Source organism: Zeugodacus cucurbitae, chromosome 2, assembly GCF_028554725.1.
Source record: "Zeugodacus cucurbitae isolate PBARC_wt_2022May chromosome 2, idZeuCucr1.2, whole genome shotgun sequence".
Lineage (NCBI taxonomy): Eukaryota > Metazoa > Arthropoda > Insecta > Diptera > Tephritidae > Zeugodacus > Zeugodacus cucurbitae.
In genome coordinates this window covers 57,476,088-57,502,612 of record NC_071667.1, presented here as the reverse complement: position 1 = coordinate 57,502,612, position 26,525 = coordinate 57,476,088, and the positions used below count along the sequence as shown (strand labels likewise).

At 31.0% G+C, this 26,525-nt stretch overlaps 1 protein-coding gene across 1 annotated transcript in view; it reads right to left on the bottom strand.

Moving 5' to 3' along the window:
• The window catches only part of LOC105214547 (filamin-A), a 97,715-nt gene extending 86,808 nt beyond the window's left edge, over positions 1-10,907 (bottom strand). The window contains exon 1 of the mRNA XM_054236088.1: positions 10,329-10,907. Coding sequence (XP_054092063.1) covers positions 10,329-10,343 — 15 coding nt within the window. The 5' untranslated portion in view covers positions 10,344-10,907. The remainder of the gene's footprint in view (positions 1-10,328) is intronic.
• Between the last annotated feature and the right edge of the window lie 15,618 nt (positions 10,908-26,525).

Below are 26,525 nucleotides of genomic sequence, written 5' to 3'. Positions count from 1 at the left end.
AGAAAATGTGACTTGAGAAATAATGCAAGCGAGAAAGAACGTTGTGTATTCATAAGCATCTCTTAACTTGGAATATGAAGTAATAGAAAGGCTTGTGAATTGCATTTTCTTAAACATTATAGCAAATATTGAAACAATCTAAATGAAAATGATAAATTACGGTAGATAAATACGAAAATGAATGATGGAGATTCATGGCTTTTATAATGTATTATAACAAACTGTTTTGTTTTAACGGTTTTTTAATATTTCAATATTTTTATACTCTTGCAACAAAGTTGCTAGAGAGTATTATAGTATTGTTCACATAACGGTTGTTTGTAACACCCAAAACTAAACGAGTTAGATATAGGTTATATATACCAAAGTGATCAGGGTGAAGAGTGGAGTTCAAATCCGAATGTCTGTCCGTCCGTCCGTCCGTCTGTGCAAGCTGTAACTTGAGTAAAAATTAAGATATCTTGATGAAACTTGGCACACTTATTTCTTTCCATCATAAGAAGGTTGCTTTCGAAAATGAGCAAAAGCGGACCACTGCCACGCCCACAAAATGGCGAAAACCGAAAACACATAAAGTACCATAACTAAGCCATAAATAAAGCTATGGAAATAAAATTTGGTATGAAGGATCGCACTATGAAGGGACATATTTGGATGTAATTATTTTGGGAAGGTGGGCGTGGCCCCGCCCCAAATAGGTTTTTTGTACATATCTCGGACACCAATAGAGCTATATAAACCAAACTTTCTGCAGTCGTTTTTTAGGCACTTCTTAATTCAGTCCAAAAAATGAAAAAATGAAAGAAATCGGATAATAACCACGCCCACCTCCCATACAAAGGTTAGGTTGAAAATTACTAAAAGTGAGTTAACCCACTAACGAAAAACGTCAGAAACACTAAATTTCACATAAGAAATGGCAGATGGAAGTTGCACTCAGATTTTTTTACAAAATGTGAAATGGGCGTGGCGTCGCCCACTTATGGGTCAAAAACCATATCTCAGGAACTACTCGACCGATTTCAATGAAACTTGGTTTGTAATAGTTTCTTTACATCCCAATGAAATGTTGTGCAAATAGGCCAAATCGCTTCACAACCACTTCTACTTCCTATATACCAGAACTTTGAAGACGATCTGAATCGTTTACTTTACAATACATAAAGTAAGCACTAGTGAAGATATCGGTGCAGAACTTTGCACAAATACTATGTTTATAGTGTGGCAGCCCCAATCGGCTGTCGCCGAAATCGGACCATAGGTTTTTAAGGCCTCATATATCGAACATGAGGACCTCGGTGCTTCTAACCTAACATTAGGGTTTCCAACTTTCAATGGACTTTATACAATATATATGACGAATATGTGGGTCAAATTGTGTATTATATAATATAAATAAAGTTAAATAAATAAATTGCGAGAGGTCAAATATTTGATCTGCTATATAATAAATTGATGATAAAAATTTTGCATTGATGAGGTCAATTTGGATACCAACAATTGCAGTTTGAAAAAAATATGGTAGTAAATTTTCTACACACGTAACTCAAAAGACTTCGTAACCCAATAACCTAAACCATATTTAAACAAACCATTTAACTAAACTGTATATTGTAAGCTGACTCATCGGGTGTTCAAATTTAAATATGGGCATTTCCGCCATGCCGAACGTGACAACCGCACACATTTTAACTAAAAAAAAATATTAACTAAAATTTAGTGTTAAGGTTCATTTTGGGACGGTTTTCATTTTCAAAATAATTGCAAAAAACAAAGGCATTCGCACGGGACAAAAAATGGAAGTCGTTTTTGGGGACAACGCACAGTGGTTCAGCTTGTATAAAGGCGCGGTCATAATTACTTCCCGTTGAGATATCGCTATGAAATTTTCACCAAAAATCTAGAAAAATATTTTAAATATATATTAAAAAAATTGGCCCCATCGGACTACTAGGTCCTATAGCTCCCATAGAACAGTAATTGCTATTATATGGCAATGATGGGCAAAAATATTTCTCATGGCCATGGTTGGAGCGTCAAAACTGTCAGTAAGGCTTTGGCAAAAAAGTTAAGAAAGCGAGAAAAAAGCTGAACATGATTTATCGTTATAGTTTCCCTCATTCAACCCCCATATTCCACCTATAAGAATAATATCATATAAAAAATTAATGTAGGGAAAAAGCAAATTATCAACCAACTTAGTACAGTTAATTTTTTCACTGCCATTCAACATCCATTATAATTAGAACAAAAACCTATGTATCCTCTAGTAAACCGTACACAGATTGAAATAAAGACGATTTATCCTTCTTTCCAAGCTTCCTTAGCCCAATTATGATGAGTTTGAACTTAAAAATAGTTAATTCAAAGGCCATTATTAGATCCAAAAGATCCAAAAAAATATAGGTGATATAAAACACTAATTTTACAAAAAATATAAATATCGTTAGTCTTAATTAATTTCACAAGTTAAAGTAAATACCTTTAGCTTCAAAATCCATTAAAAATAATCTTGATTCGTTAGCCTGAACAATTACCAGAACAAATGGAAGTCCTTTGTTTCTGCGAAATTAAAAAAAAAATCTGATGTGCTTTAAAAAAAATCCGGTTGTTCATGCATTTAACTCTATTTTGAGAAAGTACCGTTAGATTTTTAGGAAAACCCGGTTTGCAAATAGGAAGTGTGGACAATTTAGAGGCCATCGGTATACATTTTGTCGAAAAATCGTGAGATGGATTTTTTGATTTTTGGCCTATGGCGGAACCACTGTGCAACGATTCAAACGACGATTTCAGCGAATTGTGAGGCAATATTCAAATGTTTTTGATTGTAAAATGTTACGCATAGATGACTTTAAAATTGGTAATGAAGAGTATTTTAATTATTTTAAAAAATCAACCAGGCTTGATAATATAAATTTGTTTTTAAACAGAGAACAGTTACTTAAAAAAAAAATAAATATTTTAGAAAAGCAACTGAAGGATTTCTTAATTTTAGTTAAGAGATTTACAAAGAAAATAATATGTTATGCGTTAGGTTATCACTTATAAAAGTAAACGATTTTCTCCTGACATCCTTGTTATAATGAGCACTCTTATTTTGATTTTTAAGCCTATAATTTTTGCCAAAATCTATTTAAATAGATAGTTCAGTGGAATTTAAAGTGCTGTCTTTGCTCATATGTAAATAATTGATGTAAACATATCTATTTACATACTTAAGTTAATTTTATAACACAAAAAATAATATTCAATTTTTGAACTCCACATCTACGATGTCGCACGTGACCTATTTTAAGTAGTTACCAAAACCATAAGTCTTCTGATTTTTGAACAAGGATTTTTTTATTTTAATTGTATACAAATTAACCGTTTGTACTCAAAATTTTGCGAACTTTCTGCTTATATTTCCGATGCAGTGGGAACAAGTGTTATTTTTTGATGTCGCACGGGATATTGAAATATCAGATAATATGAGAACAAAAATTTGCATTTATTTGCAATCGCATGGTTTCTTATGCATTTTATTTTGCTCTTTATACCCTTATAAAGGTTTTACACAAAGCAAAAATTAATACATGTTATGTTTCTTTAACAATTTTGACGAAAAAACAAATGCAGTAGAAAAATCGAAATGAGAAAAGTAGCTCCTATGCGACTTGGCTTTCGTATGTCTCGTAATTGGTTATGAATTGATTGAAAATTAATTTAATATAAATAAATTTAAATATTTTCCTTTGAAAATATTCAAAAACTTTGTAATTCTAATAGTGTTTAATATTTTATCTGTGGTGGACCTAGTGGCGGAAATGCCCCTATGTAGGTTAGCTCAACAAGTAGGATTTGAGATTTGTAGGATAGGATGTAAGCAGAAAGTATGAACCTTTTTCGCCAAAAGAATATGCTTTGATACATGGAAATAATGACTTTCTGATAATTATTGAAAACGTATTTAGGGAACGGCAATAGTTTGCAAAACAATATTCAAGTTTCTGTCATTGATGAATTTACGCGTCCTCACTAAAAATCCACTAACTTGGGATTGTATACCGTCGCCGTTTACATAACTTTATGTCAATTACTATGAAACACTAATTGAGTGATTCGTTAATTGCGTAAATATTGTTGAAATTCTCTTAATCGCTCAATTAAGTGTTAATATATTGATCTATGTGAATGGGTTATTTTTAAAATTCGACGACCATACATAACTGTAAATCCTTTTATTAAATAGTAGCTTAAGAATAAATTTTTATGATAGTTAGCAAACAGGTAGTTTTAACAATATGCCAATTAATATACACGTACAATATATTTGAAACCCAAACTCCTCGCTGATTCATATCCATTACGTACCACTACCTCAACAAATGTATTTGTTGCCTCATTTAACAATCGATATGTTTATTGAATATGAAATGAAAGCATTCGATAAACAAACAATTTGCAGCAAAAAACATCTTTCTTTGCTTATGCAAATGAGTCATGATTGCCTCAAAAAAAATGCTTCGAGCAAAATATTTGTGATAAAGACATTCGGAAAAAAAACTAAAAAACGACAAGGCGCAAATAATTTAGTTGAAAAAACAACAAAAATTAAGTTGAAATAAAATTTTTTGGTTGTACAAATTTGACATCATCACTTGAAAGATTACTCAAATTGTTCGTTGTTGGTATATTTGCTGTTTTAGTATATATGTATTGCTTCATAAGAGGGTCTGATTTCATAAAACACTGACTTATCGAACTAGCGTCTTATTTTCAGATGATGTGTTCACAACAAAACTGCATTAAGCGCATATTTTATTGGTTTTGTTTGCAGCAGCGTAGGGGTGTAGAAGGGAGTATGAGCGAAAATCTAATTCCTTTTATGGACTTAATTTTAAAATCTGACTCAAGTGGCAATGATTATTATTTTTGTTGTTTAGTAAATTTTCCACTTTTTATAGCACAGTGACTTAAGCGCGTTAAATAAAAACAACAACAAAGTTGCGCTCCAAGTCGCTTAAAGATATGCCGCATTCCATTGAAATTCAAAGTAAAATTACATACAAACATATTAGTCGATAAAAAGCAAAATGAAATCATAAGCACTTGAGAAATATGTATGTTAGCACCTAATACAAAAAAATTAATTACATTTTTTCTCGCATAAAATGCGTGCGATTTCAATTTGGTGCCATGATTGCCAACTTGTCTGATTGAAATTTGTGCAAAATTCACTTTATTTGCGGTGGAGCGCCCCAAAAAGGATGCGCCATTGCAATGCGTTGCTATCTAAATCATTTACACATATATTTATAAGATTTTCTTTTTTGTTTTTAGTCGCTGCGCGTGCCAGTTGTCGCGCTGGCGTACCTTGTCAATCAATATCGCTCCGTATTTGCCTCGGCTGCAATTTATAGGCATTTCTTGTTGTTTTACTTTCATTTCATTTGCTTTTACTATTTTGCAAGCATTTTTTGCCAGTTGCCCGCTTTATTTCAACCAAATATGGCGCTTTCATTTGTAACAACCTTGCACTTGCTGCTTGACTCATTGCTCCCATATCAACTAGCATATTGTCGAGCTCATGTAAATACATAAATGTGTATGTAGGTATGTATGTGCATAATGTATGCAGCACAAAAATATTTTTTTTTTATTTTGCTTGTTAATTTTTTCATGAAAATAAATAAATGTGATCATATTGCAAAAATTAATCATCACGATTGTGTTCACCACTCAATTTTTTGTTGTTGTATGTTTTCGTATTTTTTGTTGTTTTACTGATCAGCTGTGCACAGCTAAGGTAAATTGTGTTTGGAAAACATGTTTTGATGATTAATTAATTCGCAAAATTATCTTTTGTTAAGAAATGGTAAATTTGTGTTTTTTACTTGTCTTTTATTTGTTCTTTGAAATTATATTTAGCATATTTATATATATATAAGTATATGCTTATGGGTATTTATAGATTTTGGCAAGTCTGCATTTAGATTTGAGGTTGTAGTAAGTTCAGTTTCTGCGGTTGGTTTCAGAAGAAATCAACTGAAGATTTTTAATTTTTGTTTAATTATTTTAATAAAATAAAATAAAATAAAATAGAATAAAATAAAATAAAATAAAATTAAATTATATTAAATAAATTTTTTTTTTTCGCGGGAGAGGTGGTGGAAAATGCCTACCGCATTAATAAAATAAAATAAAATAAAATAAAATAAAATTAAATTAAATTAAATTAAATTATATTAAATTAAATTAAATTAAGTTAAATTAAATGAAATTAAATTAAATTAAATTAAATTAAATTAAATTAAATTAAATTAAATTAAATTAAATTAAATTAAATTAAATTAAATTAAATTAAATTAAATTAAATTAAATAAAATAAAATAAAATAAAATAAAATAAAATAAAATAAAATAAAGTAAAATAAAATAAAATAAAATAAAATAAAATAAAATAAAATAAAATAAAATAAAATAAAATAAAATAAAATAAAATAAAATAAAATAAAATAAAATAAAATAAAATAAAATAAAATAGAATAAAATAAAATAAAAATTAAATTATAATTAAATAAAGAATTAAATGATTAATATAAAAAACTATAATTATTCTGCAAAATATAACAATAAAAGCATTTTTAGTTTAAAAAATATCAAAAGTAGGAAAATATGTATGTAAATTATAAATTAAATAATTCCGACCAGTTTTCTTTTAATATAAAACATTAAATTGGAGCAATGGAATACAACCATATTTTTGTAGGCTCTCGTCAAAAAAAATTTAAATATAATAAATTTAATAAAAAATGGTTTTTGTCAAGAAAATAAATAAGAAACATTTTTCTTTCAAATTTTTGCCACAATACATTTATCACAAGTTTTATATGCAAGATATTTGTTTTTAAATAAAAAATAAATAAATAATTTTATTAAATAAAATTCTTAATTTGAATTAAAATTTTAAACTTATAAAAGATATTTAACTTAAAAGACCGAGAATAATAGAAAAATGTTTGGAATAAAATAAATAATTTTAACAATAAAATATATTTACATAATTTCTTACGTCTAAAAAATTGTTCTGCATTTTTAATTCCATTTCGTCAAAATGTGGAATAAATCTTTTTAAATTAAGGGGGAATTCTGAATACTTTCTTTATTGTTAACTAAAAATAATTGTAAAAAAAAAATGTTGGTCCATTTTTTTAAGTTGAACTCCTTCTCGAAGTCCTGTTAATAAAAAAAAGTTTATGACGTCATGTATGACTATTGCTACATCATAAGCTAAGCAGTCGCCCGTAATTTCTAACCACATCGAGATCTCCCAACAAAAACATGCAAATTATTACAATATATTATAGAACATTATGCAAATTTCATTTACAGTTGCATATACACACACATACACATTTATTTATTTTAACATGCATTATTGGCGCACTAAAAATACGCGCGCCCTAAGAAAATTGCTTAACCATATACGTCTGTATATTCTGCCCGCACTGGGTGTTATTGAATTGAGCAAATGTCCTTCGGTTGAGGCGGCGCTGTCGAAACGTCATAAATAGCCGCGAAACGTTTGAGAAATATTGCAATGTGCAAATAAATTAAAGCGCCCAGGTATTTTCCTCAAAATCACATACATACATACACACGCGAACATACAATGTAGACAATTCGCTGCATTTAAGGCTTGCTTTCGATTATTTATTAATAATATTTTTGCTTGATTTCTTGCATTGTATGCAAATAAATTTCTACAATAATGCGTTTCATAATTTATATGCGAGGCAGTAATGCATAAATAGAAGAAATTTTAATTTATCACTATGCACTCATAGCTGGCTATTTATATATATGTATTTAAATATATATGTATGTGTGTGTGAATATGATGCGCACCTCTTCGTCGTCGCTAATTTCAAGTGATTAATTAATTATGTGCGGCATGAATTTGTAAAACAATCAGTCTGCTGGGCTATTAGCCAGCTAATTGAGCAGGAAACTGTTGAGCTGCGCGGTGCATGCGAAATATCGTAGGAAGGAAGCGTCGAAGAGTTATGGGTAATAATTAAGAGCTTTTCTAAGAGAGAGAGCTTTGATTTTTCATATATTCTTTTTTTTGGTATATGACTTTGATTTTTTTTTAATATTTGAAAAAAATTATGGCAAATATTGATCAACAAGACTCAACCTAACCTCAATTTTATTAAGAATAACAAAAGACGAAAAATAGTAAAATAGAATTAGTACAGAAATTGATATTTAAAAAAAAATATTTTTTAACCTTTTCAAAATTAAAAAAAAATTTATTATTTTTACTTTCTCACATAAAAAAGTCAAGTGGTTTAATTTTAAAATATTATATTTTTTTTATAAAAAATAAGTGAGAGAAAGAAAGAAAAACATATTTTTCATTATTTGTTTTAAAATAAAATGTATTATTTCATTCTATAAAATTTAATATTTTAACACATCTATTAAATTTTTTTTCCAAATCAAGAAATAATATGATCAACACAATAAATATTCAAATAAAAATATATAAAAACTATATTTTTAACGTTTTGGAAAAAAAATTATGTTCAGAATAATCTTTAGTATTTTTTTTATTTAAAAAAAAAATTACGAATACTCAAATAACTCAGTACACAATTTTGAATTTTGTTCAAAAAAATTTTCATAATTTTGTTTTGTTTCTGAAATAAAAATTTTGCACATTTAGAAAATTTATGATTTTAAAGTTAAAAATTATAATTTTTTGTTAGAGAAATACCATTATTCGTAAATAAAAAAAATAAATTAAAAACTTATATTCAGCATTTTTCAAAAATAATAACAACAATTTAAAGTTGCAATGATAATACACATACTCTTTTAAAAAGACTTAAGTCGACTTAAGCTGGGTACAAAAATTAACTCACGACAAACACCATTTTTAAATAAAGCTAATGATTTTTATAAGAGATTTATAAATTACTTAAAATATCTTACTTAAAAAAAATAATAATAATTTTTAAATGAATTTCTCAGTTTTAAAAACAAAAAACATACAAAATAAAAAAATATGTCAGGGGCCACCTAGCGAATGTTTTAAGTCAAATAGACATTAGAAATAAAATTTCTTCTAGTAAAAAACAGTAATATACCAAAGACTCCTAGAAGTATGACAACATTCGAACTCAGTTTAATTTTCTTTATCATATATACAGTGACCTTGGCACATCAAGGCTTAAGAAGTACCATATCTATTTTCCAACATTTGTTACTTAATTTGAAAAAAAAAGATAACAATTGTCTTATTAAATAGTGTAATATGTTTAAAACATTATCCAACAATATCAAATCAATCCGAGTAATATTCTAAGAGATATATCCTTTGGACGTTCCGCCTATCAAGCCACGTCAGTACGAATGTAAAACTTTAAGCGCATTCAGCTCAAAACTCAATTTTTCAAGTCGGTGGACAAGATTTCTTGAAAAGTTATGAAGCGATTTTGTTCAAACATCTTTGGAATAACAGTTAATGAACGAAGAATTTTTTTATATCTGAATTACAACCATTTTTTTAGGGACAATAAATGCCGACATTTTGACCAAAAAATAGAGTTTCTTGGTTAAAATTCTGTCAAATATTCAAATTTCAATATTTTCTTTTTTCCTTCGTTCTTTAACTAGATTTATACATGTACTGTCGGAATATATTTTTTTTTTATGTTTTTATATGAATCAATCACGAGTTATGATGTCCACAGCAAGACCTATTTTTTGGACACGTCATGGGAGATGAGGTGCCAACGGCTGAATTTTGGGATTTTTTAAATAAAAATTGTAAAAAATATGTTTAGATATGTATCTTTGATATGCTAATTTGTTTATATGAAAAATAACATATTTCATATATATTTAAAAAAAATATATTTAAAAAAAATTGTAAAAGCACCCTTGTGTTTGGCTTCTGAAACCCACTTAAGGAATAAATTTTCATTTTCATTAAAAAAAAAAAATAAATATATATATTTTTCTTCTTTCCAAATTTGTACCAAAATTTGAATTCTCAAATTGCCATACACCCAAATGTTTGCATGGATTTGCAAATGCGAAACATATGTTTTCCTCTGATCGACAGCTGTTGTATGTCGATCGCGGCGAATATGTGCTAATTCAATAGAGTTGACAAGAAGGATTACACATGTTTTAGTTGACTTTGTAGTGGTGATTGGAACAATGGATGACCGTTAAATGGCATGCTACATATCTACGACAACTAAATACAATTTTTTTTATGAATGTGTGCATGATTATATGCTTGCAGCTGTAGCAATGAAAATCACTCACATTTTTCGCCGACATTTTGACGTATTCAAATGTGTTTTTGATTTCTTCGCTAAAAATAAAAATACACCGTTGCTATTTAAATATGTTGTTGTTGGTTGTTGGTTGTTGGTTGTTGCTGTTTTCTCGCTGTTTCGTTTGTTTTTATAGGTGTTTCTAGTTGTTTGCAATGCACACAGGCCAATTACCGCCTGTCAGGTAAAACACGTAAGTGAATTTAGAAAATCGATGTTTTCCGTTAAGTAAAACAAGGACGTGCCCAGCAAATCTTTAAAAAGTAATTTTGAAAATTTGAAATACTTAAAACACACACAGAGAGTTGGTAACAAGCTTTTTTGAGAGTTTTGCTAATTTTTTCTCTCAATGATTTGCCGTTATTTATATCTTCTTGCACTTTTTTTGGTTTTTAAAATACAAAATTCTTAACGGTACTTTCTTTTCACAACACTTTTCTTGCTCTCTTTAATATTTGCAACTCTTAATTATTTATTGGCTTTACTTGTAGCCTTTTGCTGTCTGCCGTTTAGCTGGGCTAAATTGCTGTTGGACCAAAAACGTTATATTCGCGACAATATCGCCACTCAACTGAATTGCATACGAAATTGCTGTGAAACTTTTATGCGAAATTCTTTTGCACATTCCTTTTTCGTTTGCGCTTTCTTGTTGATTTCGGCATTCTACAGCGAACTATTCGTTCTCGCTGCGATCGGCTACTCGCCACTTCCAAGTGCGCTCTTCATTGCCTGCTGATGTTTGGCTGCTTGTGTGTGTGTGTGTTTTGATTTTTATTTACAAATATTTTTTATTTTTTAAATTTTTAGTTCCCTTTTTATATTTACATCGCTCTTTTACTTTTATTTTTTATTTCCTTTTATATGCATATACAACAGTATTTTTGTTTTGTAGTTCTTCTGCTTTTCTTTGTTTTTGCTTTTGGTTTTCTGCTGACTTTGATTTGCTGTTTACGGTTTGTTGTTCAATGCAACTGACGGTGTTTTTATTTTTATCATCGATTGCTCTGTCTGTTCATAAATAAGCGCAATTTTGGCAATTGATTTTCTCTCTCGCTTTTTCGTGCTTTGTGCGCTGCATTTTCAAAATTTTTGCTGTCATTTGGTGCACAGCTGATTTTGCATCGTCTTATAGATAATAGATAGATAGATATTCCTGTATGTTTAAGTAGCGATTGTCGAGTTTGTTTAGATGCTGTAGAAAGCTCTCAGGTATTTAGTATTATTTATAAATTACTTTATTATAATATAAAGCTTATTTAAGGGGGTATTCAGGTCTAGGATTTTGAAAAAATCGATTTTTTTTTGCATATTTTGAAAGTTTAGACGTTCAAAAATATGACCTTAGAAGGATTTTTCAAAATTCGACTTAATTTCGGAGATACAGCCGATTTTGTGACGTGGCGTCCTAGCCGGCCGAGCGGTCTCCTAATCTTTAAACGCGTTTTTCTCGAAACTACTTTTTTTGAGATGGTTGATATGATATCTCAAGTTCTACTGAACCGATTCCTTTGAAATTTGGTATATATCTTCTTTATACAATGTTCTATCGTGTCTGCCTTGGATTTCCAATTTTGATTTGAAGTATTTTTAAAAAATTCAAAAAGGTCGAAAAAATCCGGTAAAAAAATTTTTTTTTTCAAGTCGACGCCATTTTATTATTATTATTTTTTTTTTTGAAAATGGTCAACCCGATAACGACATCCTTACTAATGAAGAATCTTCTTATTTTTTGTGTTTTAGATCTCTTTAAGGGTTTAAATCACGTTAACCAGGACGCACCGTTTTTTTTTTAATCCCCCACTCCACCGGCGCGTATCTCGACGAATTTTGGTTTTTTTTTTCTTGCATTTTTTTTTATATTATTAAAATGTCAATAAAAAACATATAAAAAATGGATAGTAAAAATTTTTTTTTATCTTTGTTTAAAAAATGCCTAAAATTCATGCGGGTAGACCAGAATACCCCCTAAGACCCTGTTTGGTATATGGTAGCTACAGCAAATATGGAAATATTAATGGTCCGAACTTTTTTAGTCATTACCTAATATTTCTCACATTATTTTTGCAATATTGAAAAACATATACAAGATGTGTTCAAAAAATAACGGGAATTTTCGAATTTTATTTCATCTACATTGATGTTGCCGCCCTCAAAGTAGTGTCCATTCGATATAATGCACGTATGCCAACGCATTTTCCAATCGTCGGAACACTTCTCAAACTCGATTTTTGGGATAGTTTTTAGCTCTATCAACGATTTCTGGTATGCTTGTATAAAGACAGGCATTTAAGGTTCTCTCTATTTTTGGAAATAGGAAAAGTCACACGGAGTAATTTCAGGAGGCTGGGACATCGGTAAAATATTGTTTTTAGCCAAGAATTCACGAATAAGCAACGAAGTATGAACTTTTAACAACCGAATATCGCCGAGCTCATAAAAACACGTCTAACTTTAGCGACTGATACAGACGAAGTAAGCAATGAATACAGCTGAACATATTCTGAACTTTCCAAACTCGAGAAAAATTTAAAATTTTACAATTCTCGTTATTTTTTGAACAATTTTTAAATATTAATGTTCAAAATTTCTAAAAATCATATTTGAGTTCCAGTCTAGAACTACATTTTATCGAATTGAGAACATATATACATTAAATCAAGTACAGTTTGTTGTGGAAGTTTTGAAAGTAGAGACTTTTGAAGACTTGTATGAGTATATTAGAGATCGGAAATTCACTTATAGATTCCTCTTCAGTGATAATATATACATACAATGGAACTTCATAGATTCATAAAAATCTTGAAGTTAGAAAGACGTCGAGTTAGAGAATTTTCATTAAAACATACAGTTTTTCAAAAACGAGTTAGGGAAGTTTGAGTTATGAAATGAAATTTGTATGACATTTGATTTAAACGCTATTGCCAATTCAAAAGTTCGAGTTAGGGAGATCTTCGAGTTATAGAAGTTCGAGTTATGGAAGTTCCATTCTATATATTTAGACAATATCTAGAAATCTATTACATTTTTTATCCCAACAAGCATGAAAATATATCTTGTGTCAGCTTTATTGATATTGCCTGAATATATTAAATTTTGCTATAAATGTTGAAGAAAGATACTAAAGAATCTTTCTTAAGTCAAACATATCTACATTCATTGATAGTATGTCTAGTCATTGTGCTTTAATTTGCATCTTTCGTCTTTCGTCTACTTTGTTGTATATTCTGCTGCATTATTTGCAGTTTTCAGCATTACCATTATGTCTACAATCGCCATTAAGCTATATTGTAATAATTTGCTATTATAATAAAATTTTCATTCCTTGTTAGCTGTCAAATTGTGAGTGGAGACGCATTATGTTTGGCACTTTATGAACTCATTTAAGGCGGCTGACTCAGCCTTTGTGCGATGCGATGAGTCTTTAGCTCATTCTTATAACTTATAGTATATAAATATAGTGGCGCACAATACAAATACATATGTACATACAAGGAATATGGTTATCTATAAGTAGTTATGCGCGCACATATCAGCAATACGAAATTCCAAGATTTACGTATTAAAGCTTCGCTCATAAGTAAAACTGACCATTTGGGCTTGGTATGTGTAACAGCTGAGGCCACAATATGCCTATAAAAAGCCGCATACGTATGCTTATTCAGGGAAAGAGCTTATCAAGCCACTGTTGGTATCAGCATAGTTTTTTCCGTAAAAAAATATTGTTTTATTATTCAATTCTAGTGACCGTTTCCCAGATTTTACTTTTATTTCACTATATTTAAATATTATGCATTGTTAAAGTTAGTCCATTGTTTGGTTTGGTTTGGAAGCAAACAGTTTATAGGGCACTCGATCCATTTTGAAGACATTTTAAAATACATTTTTTATTAAAAACTATAAATAATAGTATGGCAAAGAAAATATATTACGACGAATTCGGATTTCTGCTAAATAACGGCATATTGTATTTTGAAGGTTATTCTTTTAGATTAGGCTAATCCAAATCCTAATTTTATTGATTTTATTAATTTTTAATTTCAGAAACATCACATAATTCAGCTTATATAATACAAAATTTATTTAATAAATATAATTTATTTTATTTTCAAGACCATATGGGAACCTCATCTAGGAGACTATAAATACCACTGATTTATAAAATGCCTAAAAATTACTTAATTCACTTACCTAAGGGGTTAGGATTTTCAAAAAGTAAATTTTTTTTTGCATTTTCGTTAAGTAAAATATCCTAAAAATATACTCTGAAAATTTGAAGTTGACCCGACAATTATATTTCGAGTTATTCGACAAATAACAAAGAGCGCTCGGGCACTCCAAAACGCTATTGTGAAACTTTAAATGCGTTTTTCTCAAAGCTATGCTTTTTGAACTGGTGACAATTGTAATCACAAACCGCTCAATAGATTTTAAAGAACTTTATACAGCTTTTAGAACACAAAATTATAATGCGCTGGATCGAAGCTTTTTTTTCAAAATTTAGATTTTTTAAAACCAATTACTTTTTCCCGGCATTTTGTTAATTTAAATAAGTAAGGGCTAAGTTCGGGTGTAACCGAACATTTTATACTCTCTCATATTCGTCATATATATGGTATAAAATCCATTGAAAATTTCAAACCCCTAACATTAGGTACATGGGAGCTAGGGGTAGTTATGACCCGATCCCACTCATTGCACGGATACATATTATTAGTAGAAAAATATTCCCTCTGAATTTCTTCAAAATATCTGAGAGACTCACCTATATTTTCGTTAAAAAAAAAAAATTATTCGAAGCTCTGAGGTCCTCATATTCGATATATGAGGCCCTGAATACTTAGGGTCCGATTTTAGCGATTTTTAGAAGAGCGTACTTTATGTTTTGTAATTTGAACAATTTTCACAACATATCATTGGGATGGAAGGGAAGTATTACAAACCGAATTTCATTGAAATTGGTCGAGTAGTTTCGGAGATATGGTTTTTGACCCATAAGTGGGCGGAACCACGTCCATTTAAAAGTTTGTATACAATTTTGAGTGCAACGCTTCTGTACCTTCTTTATAATGAAATTTCAAGTTTCTGTTGGTTTTCCTTACTGAATTAAAGCATTTTTAGTAGTTTTCAACATAACCTTTGTATGGGAAGTGGGCGTGGAGGTGAGAGTTTCATTGATATAACTTTAGTAATTTACGAGATATATACAAATCACTTAGTAGGGGCGGGGTCACTCCCACTTTCCCAAAAAAATTACATCCAAATATGCCCCTTCATAGTGCTATACTTTGTACCAAATTTTATTTCTATAGGTTTATTTATGGCTTAGTTATGGCACTTTATGTGTTTTCGGGTATCGCCATTTTGTGAGCGTGGCAGTGGTCCGATTCCGCCCACTTTCGAACTTAACCTTCTTATGGTGCCAAGGAATACGTGTTCCAAGTTTCATTAAGATATCTCAATTTTTACTCAAGTTATCGCTTGCACGGACGGAAAGGCGGACAGACAGACATCCGGATTTGAACTTTACTCGTCAAACTGATCATTTTGATATATATAACCCTATATCTAACTCTTGTAGTTTTAGGACTTACAAACAACCGTTATGTGAACAATACTATAATACTCTCTTTAGCAACTTTGTTGCGAGAGTATAAAAAAGGAATATCAATTTATTATTATTAGAATTATCTATTTATAAAACTAAGTTTTCTTATCCGATTGATTTTAGATGAATCTCCAAGGACTTATGATAGTCGGCGCAAATACCTTTTTTTGGAACAGGGTCAATACAAACAGCCATAACTTTGGAAATTATAATTTCTATTTCAAATTTTCGTGACTTCAAGACATCACATTAAATGCTTGTAAGTTTTAGTAGAAATAACTTTCTCTCTATCTCTGTTCACCTCCATGTACATATAACTATTTCTTTCACTCTAACTCTGTATCTATTTCTCTCCCTTTTTTATTCGCTGCTTCACTCTTTCTCTCCCTCTTTCAAAAATAAATTTATTCAAAGCTTAAACATTTTCATTGAAATCACTTATTTATACTAATTACATTAATATTAATTGACTGATTAATATGAATATACAATTCATAAATTGTTCAACGCTAGCAGCGAAATGCATTTCTTTCATCTTAAAATAAAAAAAAGAATTAGCAAAAATTAAATAAACGTTTAACAATTTATGACTTCGTTTAATGTTTAGAAATACCCACGCGAAGGTATGCGGTCACCTCAATCATATTTCTATAAATTAATACCATCTTACTCATCACAAATATTTTATATGCGCGCATATGTTTTATTTTGCCAACATTTCTTTCAATTAATTGCCGCGCATAGCTAAAAAGAAAGTCATAACGATCATAAAATATTTAAAAATATATGTATGTGCTTATTTTAGACTTAACTCTTTCAATACTGGCGAGACTCATGTGTCCCACAGAGTGTTTTCATTTAATTACTTTTGGCTTTTATAAATCATAACAAAATATAAAAAATACAATAAATTTCCAAATATTTATACTTTCGGAACAAAGTTTCCAAGACAGTATAATAGTTTTGTTCAAAATAGTTTTGTTAAAATGGGCATGGTACCTCCCGTACTTTTGTAAATATCTCGTAAAATACTAAAGCTATATCAAATAAACTTTCTAGAGTCGTTTCTTCCTTATACAGTCCAAGAATAGAGAAAATTGGATTAATTAATTAAAATTATTTCAATGAAATTCGGTTTGTAATATTTTCTTTACATCCTTTGAATTCGATCTGAATCGTTTACATTACAATATATAAAGAAAGCAGTAGTGAATATATTGGAACAAAACTATACATAACTGATACCCGAACTTAGCCCTCCCTTACTTGTTTTAGTTTGTTTACTTATCTTTAGGCTAATAATGAGACGCATATGTTCATTTACTGACGGAAGGACATCCCAGGTCCCAGGACATTTCTCCTGTACTGGTTACCCTGTTCCCAAACCCATTCTAAGGTACACGACCTTAATGACCCAATCAACTGGGAAAAAAAGTTGTTTGCATAAAAAATCCGTATTGTAAGGGTTAAAACAAACTGCAGGGGACTAATACCATTTTTTTTGCCATTTAAAAAATTTTGAATTCCATTTGGTAGCTTATGGAAAGCTACAAGTAAATGTATAATAATAAAACCAATATGCTTGCCCCTTATCAAGTACAATCCGTTATTTCATTTACAAACATTTATAAATAAATCATTAAGTTCTAACTATGTTGCGCCTAAAAGTATGCCTCTAAGATTGTTAAATAGATTTGTGTTATGAGAGGAAAGGAATAAAATATTTAAATCGAAATCTTTTTTCGGATTTAGTTATCTCTAGAAATGCCGGGAATATCAAATAATTTTATTTTCCAAATATATGTATATCCAAATATAATTATAATGATTTGGCATGAAATTAAGGGATGGTCATAGAATCTGCTGTGAGAATGTAGTTTTTGTTGGTGGATATTTAAAATAATTCCCATATTGACAGATAAAAATTGAGGTTATTGTAAAAAGAGGCTTCCTCACACTCTACGATTTGAGGGAAAATACTTCAACTGGAGCTTTCATTCCCTGAAGCTGAAACATCCATTTATTATCAAATACCTGCGATTGACATTCGTAATCCTCGTTAGGTAAACTCCAATTTGCTGTTTGAGGGCTCAATCCGACAAATTCGTGTTTCTCTTACACACATATTTTATATTTCAAAGCTTTCCTCAAAATCCAATCGAAAAAATTTTATTATTTATACTCCAAAAAATTCTCTAAAAATTGAACCCAACCCAATACTAACAACAGTAGCAAAATAAATGTTGTTATCAATTACTATGCATGTTACGTATACGCCAGGGCGAGCGTGCACGTCATGCAGAAATCTACCGGACCGTTAAAAGCTAGGCAACTTTTACGTCAATTATTTTTTAAAGTAGTCCCTCTTTGTTTTAAAAAAGCCTAATTACTTTTCTTTTTTATGCTTGATTCACTTTATTTTGATTCACTCAATTATATTTAGAACGCAATAACGATTTGAGTTTTGTAAACAAATAAATGTGATGCGCGATGCACTTGAATGAAATCGAATTGCCAACATTGCAGTGTAACTATGTCTATTGCTTTTGTCTATAATTGCTTTGTACATATGTATGTACTCATATATACTGAATTTACATTTGCGCTAAAGCATGCAGAACAGATGCGCTAATCACTCGCTATTAATTCGTATTCGTAATGGCAAATTAAATTCGCTAAAATTAACAAACCAATGAAAATGTGACTTTCGATAAATTTGGCATTTACTGCAAGCACTAGTGACGTTTAATGTGATGATATTGCTCGAAATAGTTATAGCAGCAGTGATGATAAGAATTTTAATTAAAACTCAGTTCATTCTTGTGATATCTATTTTTGTTGAAGTCGATTGTGTTAGTGAAATAATGAAGGGAAGGAAGAGAAAGGAAACATGTTGTGCTATTAATAATATATTTAAAATTTATTTTCAGCAGATTTGCTAACGATTATTTGCACTCTGATCTGCTAAGTTCTGGGAGTAGGGTTGACATGTTTCAACTGAAATTGAATGCTCAGAGTTACTCAAATTATTTTTGTGTTGTGCAAACATAGCTTCAGTAAAGTGAGTTTCCTTATGATTTAAAGGGCAATCCAACTTCAAAACAAAGTTGAAGTTCTCATAATGTTATAAGTGCTTAGCTACTGATCCTCTAAGTCTAGCTGATTGATAAGACCTGAGCTCAACTTACTTTTCTTATAATTTATAGTGTTTTATAATTGTTCACTGCAGTGAAAATATGAAGTATTATGAGAAAAATGAAGCACGCGAAAGACTTGTAATAATATTTATACATAAACAAATGTGTATTTATTTTATTTGTTTACTTTATTTTTGGTGTGAAATGTGCTTCCCCTTGAGCTAATTCCATATATATTAACATTATTATTCCTATTAGCTGTAATGTTTGTTCATGCAGCGTATGGATTTTCACTCTTTCAAAATATTAAAATATAATTTTACATTCACTTAACCTAACTACTTTCGATGTGTGTTCAAATAATGACGGGAATTTTCGTTTTCTGAAAAAAATATTCATTCGTCTACATACATTAAAATATACCCCATTCGATATTAAGCTCTTATGCCAGCACTTCTTCCAATCGTTGAAATACTTCTCAAACTCTATTTTTGGGATAGCTTTTAGCTCTTTCATTTGTCGTATGCTTGTAAAACGATGGCCCTTTGAGGTTCACTTTATTTTTGGAAATAGGAAAAGGTCACACGGAGTCAAGTTTGGCGAATATGGAGGCTGGGGCATAATTACAGTGTTGTCTTTGGCCAAGAATTCGCGAACCAGCACCAAAGTGTGAGCTTTTAATAAACGAAAATCGCCAAGCTCATAAAAAAAGAAATAGAATAACAAATAAATAATTCTACAATTCCCGTTATTTTACGAACGCATATTTAATCTTAACAAGTAAAGAAAGGCTAAGTTCGGGTGCATTCGAACATTTTATACTCTCGCAATTTATTTAGAGATTTACCTATATTTTCGGTGAAAAATTATCCTTAGGCAATGAGTTCCTCATGTTTGATATCAGGGGCCTTGAAAAGTCATGGTTCAATTTTGACAATTTTTCCACAAGTGATGTCACAGCTCAAATACAGTATTTGTGTAAAGTTTTATTTCGCTATCTTCCGCGGGTTCCTTATGTATACATTATAAAGTGAACGAATCAGAAGGATTCAAAATTGAGTTATATGGGAAGTAGCCGTAGTTGTGAACCGATTTCGCCCATATTCCACACGTGTCATCAGGGTGTCAAGAAAATATTATATACCGAATTTCATTGAAATCTGTCGAGTAGTTTCTGAGATATGGTTTTTGACCCATAAGTGGGCGACGCCACGCCCATTTCACATTTTGTAAAAAAAATCTCATTGCAGCTTCCTTCTGCCATTTTTTGTGTAAAATTTGGTGTTTCTGACGTTTCTCGTTAGTGAGTTAACGCACTTTTAGTCAGTTTCAACCTAACCTTTGTATGGGAGGTAGGCGTGGTTATTATCCAATTTCTTTCATTTTTGGACTGTATAAGGAAACGGCTAAAAGAAACGACTGTAGAAAGTTTGGTTAATATAGCTTTATTGGTTTGCAAGATATATACAAAAAACCTATTTGGAGGCGGAGTCACGTCCACTTTTCCAAAAAAAATTACATTCAAATGTGCCCCTCCCTAATGCGATCCTATGTTCCAAATTTTATTTTCATAACTTTATTTATGGCTTTATTTATGGCTTTTAGGACTTACAAACAACCGTTATGTGGACAAAACTATAATACTCTCTTAGCGACTTTTGTTGCGAGAGTATAAAAATTAATACTTGAGAGTTTTGTATTTCTCTCAAAGCCAAATCGGTAGTGACGTCGAGCTCCAATTGTTTTCAAAATTATGTATATGAAAGTATAAATATGTAATATGTCAAGGTCTGTGGAGAGATTACTTTAAGCTCTGAAAGTCAACAGCTTCCTTAATTTCAAGAAACGAGGAACTTAATTATAACGGGTGATTTTTTTGAGGTTAGGATTTTCATGCATTAGTATTTGACAGATCACGTGGGATTTCAGACATGGTGTCAAAGAGAAAGATGCTCAGTATGCTTTGACATTTCATCATGAATAGACTTACTAACGAGCAACGCTTGCAAATCATTGAATTTTATTACCAAAATCAGTGTTCGGTTCGAAATGTGTTTCGCGCTTTACGTCCGATTTATGGTCTACATAATCGACCAAGTGAGCAAACAATTAATGCGATTGTGACCAAGTTTCGCACTCAGTTTACTTTATTGGACATTAAACCAACCACACGAATGCGTACAGTGCGTACAGAAGAGAATATTGCGTCTGTTTCTGAGAGTGTGGCTGAAGACCGTGAAATGTCGATTCGTCGCCGTTCGCAGCAATTGGGTTTGTGTTATTCGACCACATGGAAGATTTTACGCAAAGATCTTGGTGTAAAACCGTATAAAATACAGCTCGTGCAAGAACTGAAGCCGAACGATCTGCCACAACGTCGAATTTTCAGTGAATGGGCCCTAGAAAAGTTGGCAGAAAATCCGCTTTTTTATCGACAAATTTTGTTCAGCGATGAGGCTCATTTCTGGTTGAATGGCTACGTAAATAAGCAAAATTGCCGCATTTGGGGTGAAGAGCAACCAGAAGCCGTTCAAGAACTGCCCATGCATCCCGAAAAATGCACTGTTTGGTGTGGTTTGTACGCTGGTGGAATCATTGGACCGTATTTTTTCAAAGATGCTGTTGGACGCAACGTTACGGTGAATGGCGATCGCTATCGTTCGATGCTAACAAACTTTTTGTTGAAAAAATGGAAGAACTGAACTTGGTTGACATGTGGTTTCAACAAGATGGCGCTACATGCCACACAGCTCGCGATTCTATGGCCATTTTGAGGGAAAACTTCGGAGAACAATTCATCTCAAGAAATGGACCCGTAAGTTGGCCACCAAGATCATGCGATTTAACGCCTTTAGACTATTTTTTGTGGGGCTACGTCAAGTCTAAAGTCTACAGAAATAAGCCAGCAACTATTCCAGCTTTGGAAGACAACATTTCCGAAGAAATTCGGGCTATTCCGGCCGAAATGCTCGAAAAAGTTGCCCAAAATTGGACTTTCCGAATGGACCACCTAAGACGCAGCCGCGGTCAACATTTAAATGAAATTATCTTCAAAAAGTAAATGTCATGAACCAATCTAACGTTTCAAATAAAGAACCGATGAGATTTTGAGAATTTTATGCGTTTTTTTTTTTTAAAAAGTTATCAAGCTCTTAAAAAATCAATTAAAAATTAATTAAGTGGTTAGGTGGGTTTCAAATTTTCAAATTGATAAAAAAAATAATAATTTTTGTGCAATATGTTTAAAATATTATCCAAAAATATCAAAATAATCCGAGTATTATTCTAAGAGATATACCCTTTGGAAGTTGCGCTAATCAGGGCACGTCAGTACGAATGTAAGACTTTAAACGCATTCAGCTCAAAACTCAATTTTTCAAGTCGGTGGACACGATAACTCAAAAAGTTATGAAGCAAATTTTGATAAAATTTTACACACATCTTTGGAATAAAATTATCTAGTTAATGAGCGAAAGATTTTTCGATATCTTTATTATAAATATTATTTTTCGAGCCAATATATACATGTTTGGTTAAAACTCTGTCAAAAATTCAAATTTCATTATTTTATTTTTTCCTTCGTTCATTAACTATTAACCGAGGTTTCTTACCTTTAAAAAAAATTAAAAAATTACCTTGCTTTTAGCCTCTGAAACCCACCTAACCCCTTAATAGATAATGCAGAAATCTCGAAACAAGGAAAACTATATATAAAATATGTTACTATGAGCCGCCATAAAATTTGTAGCGCACTTTGCATATGCAATTTGTTGAATAAACACGATGAGAATTGGAAGTAATACCGAGAAATAAATAAACACATAAATTTAACAATTCGCTATGGACTCATTAAATTTTATAATACGGTAAATATTCACGTGTTCTTGTATGTATGGAAAATATGCATTACAAGGAAATGTGAAATGAAAAAGAAAGCTCGCAAAAATAAACAGCGTTTTCGAAATTTTCGAAATTGCGTCGTATCGAATTTGCAGACAACCTTAACCCCTTTTAAGACGCTGGGTCATATTAACCAGCAAGTGTAACGGTAATATTTAGTAAAAAATATTTTATGACCCACAATTTGGAAAATATTGTAATGTATATTTTAATATGGCGAGGCGCATCATATCCAAAAACATAAACAGAGCATATTGAGTTCAACTTTGATGTTAAATAAATAGATTTAAGGTTTTATAACTTATTGTTAGGCTTTAAAGAGCAGATTCAGTGAATAAAGAAACATTGAAAAAAAATTTGATGTTGCGGACTATATTCTCTCTATTCTCGCTAATAGTTGTACTTTAACCCCTTTCGAACAAAAGTTTCTTTGAGACGTTAAAAGGGGTTAGAGACTCACATTAGGTATATTTTCTACGATTCCCATGAATATTTTTGAATGCCATGGGTCCCTCTAATTTAATTACGTTATAGACAACAAAATAGATTCCCTTAACACGTTTTGACATTTTCAAAGAGAAATCCGCAGGAATTTCTCTTAAAAATATAGAAACAATTTATCAACACGTGGCAACTACTTTATTGCAGTTATTTTTATACTCTCGAAACAAAGTTGTTTGTAACACCCAAAACTAAATCTCAAATCTGTCCGTCCGTCCGTACGTCTGTCCGTCTGTGCAAACGATAACTTGAGAAAAATTGAGAAATCTTAATAAAACTTGGTACGCATATTCCTTGACACCATCAGACGGTTGGTATTGAAAATGGGCGAAATAAAACAACTGCCACGCCCACAAGATGTCGAACACCAAAAACACATAAAGTGCCATAACTAAGTCATAAAGAAAGAGATGAAAGTAAAATTTGGTACAAAGTATAGCACTATGAAGAGGCATATTTGGATGTAATTTTTTTGTGGAAGTGGGCGTGGCTTCGTCCACTACTAAGTTATTTCTTCATATCTCGTAAAGCTATATCAACCAAACTCTCTAGAGCCGTTTCTTTTAGGTATTACCTTATACAGTCCAAAAATGGAGGAAAACGGATTATAACCACGCCCACCTCCCATACAAAGGTGATGTTGAAAACTACTAAAACGCTTTAATTCAGCAAGGAAAAATACCAGAAAACTTAAATTTCATCATAAAGAAGGTACAGAAGCGCTGCATTTAAATTGGTATACCAAATTTTAAATGGGCGTGGCTCCGCCCACTTATGGGTCAAAATCCATATCTCCGAAACTACTCGACCAATTTCAATGAAATTCGGTTCATAATATCTTCCTAGCTTCCCAATGATATGTTGTGAAGCCAAATCGGTTCACAACCACGCCTACTTCCCATATACCAGCACCTTGAAATCCATCTGAACCTTTTACTTTACAAATATTTAAAGTAAGCACTAGTGAAGATATTGGAACATAACTTTGCGCAAATACTACGTTTATAGTATGACATCGCTCCTCTAAAAATCGTCGAAATCAGACCATAAATTTTCAAGACCCCATATATCGAATATGAGGACCTCAGCGCTTTTAATACATGTTAGAACGAAAATATAAGTAAGTCTCTTAGATATTTTGAAGAAATTCAGATTATTTAATTATAATAATATGGCCAAAAATTAGTGAAATCGGGTCATAACTTTACCTAGCTCGCAAATACCTAATATTAGGGTTTCCAACTTCCAATGGGCTTTATACCATATATATGACGAATATGTGGGTCAAATTGTGTGTTATATGTATTAATAAAATTTAATAAATAAATTGCAAGAGTAAAATGTGCGGTTACACCCGAATTTAGGCCTTTCTTACTTGTTTAGGTATATTTTTTGAAGTAAGAGATATTGATACAGAGTGAACATATACATATTTACTTCTTACGAACCCTTTAATAAGGGATATAAATATAAATAGAACAACAATCATATTTGAGCTATGTATTTTTGTGTTTTTTGTGAAAAAACATTAAATATTTAACCAAAAATTATTTTATTCCAATAATTTACACTGTTTCAGTTTTTCACACTTTTAACAATTTTCCTAGTTATTTACGATTATTTCTTCATTATTTCATAATTTTAAAGAAATTTTTTTATGATTTTTCAATACTTTGATTTATTCTATGAAAAACTTCACGAAACTGCTTGTCTACAGGAGCTACTTGTCATCCATTCTCGCACTTTTGCTTGAACTGCATCTCACACCACGCCACCACAAGCTACTTTACAAGCAGCACACTTTCTGGAACACACAAATATAATATTCATGTATACATATCTATGTACATATATATACTCGTACATGGCACACATGAAAATTTTGAAATATTTTCAACTGAACAACCGGCCGCTGCCAACAACGCCGTGCAATTTTGCGCTTCCTCAATGAACTGTTGTTGCTATTGGCAGTGTTTGCTTTTGTTGTAGTTTTTTTGTTTAATAAATTGCGACACACACAGACGCCTCCACTCGGCCACGGCGACACCCACCACAAAGCGTCCACTGGGAAATATATGAGCGGTGTGCCGAAAATCAGCCAGCAACAAATTTTAATGAAACATACAGAATAACTGTATATATTTTTCAAAAATTTTAATTTATTTTTAATATTTCGCAGGCGTGTATATTTCATGTTATTTCGTTTTGAATCTTTTCCATATGGTTCATAAACGTCAGCGTCAACCGTTATAAATATATGGAACTTTGCAAACGCGCTGTCTGTGCCGGATTATTCATCGACGATTCGACATTTTATTTTTGAACATGAACTTCTAGAGTTTTCAGCAAAGCGTAAAATTAATTTTGGCTCTTTGTTTGAAAATTTACTTTAAACTATGCATTTTTACCTTGCCATTTCAATTTTCAACACTTTTTTCAAATTCAAAACACACACTTTTTCGAGTTAAATTGGCGTTTTAGAAAACTATTATGAAACAACCGCGTGATTTTGTTGCTGAAAACACGCACGCTTCTTTTTAAAACTCGCAATTCAACACAGAAATTATGCACAAATAGGGCTTTTCATTTTCAAATTTCACAACCCTTTTTACATACTCATAATTTTATACACTCGTATATATGTATGATTTCTGTAAATATATATGCACACATATATTTGTTGAAAATGTAATTCTGGAAATTCTCGTCGAAAATTGTACGCGCACTGTTCCGTTTGGTGTACCGCTCTCGTAGTGGCTGCTGTAGCGACTGAGTGTTCAAAAATACATTTTTGAAAATTCAACTCAAAAAATTTCGAATTGCGTACAGCATTGTTGTTGCCTGTCGCCGTTGTGAGCAAAGAGTTTGGCCGATTTTTTCCATTTACACTTGTCAAAATTTTGGTAAATTGTTAGGTGCCAGTGAGATATTTGCAATGCAGTGGTGTGCTGGTAAAGAGCAGCAAGTAACGAGCAGCGAGATTTTTATAAATATCATTTTGAATGATATTAGGATAGAGAGAAAGAAAAGTAGAAAGATAAAC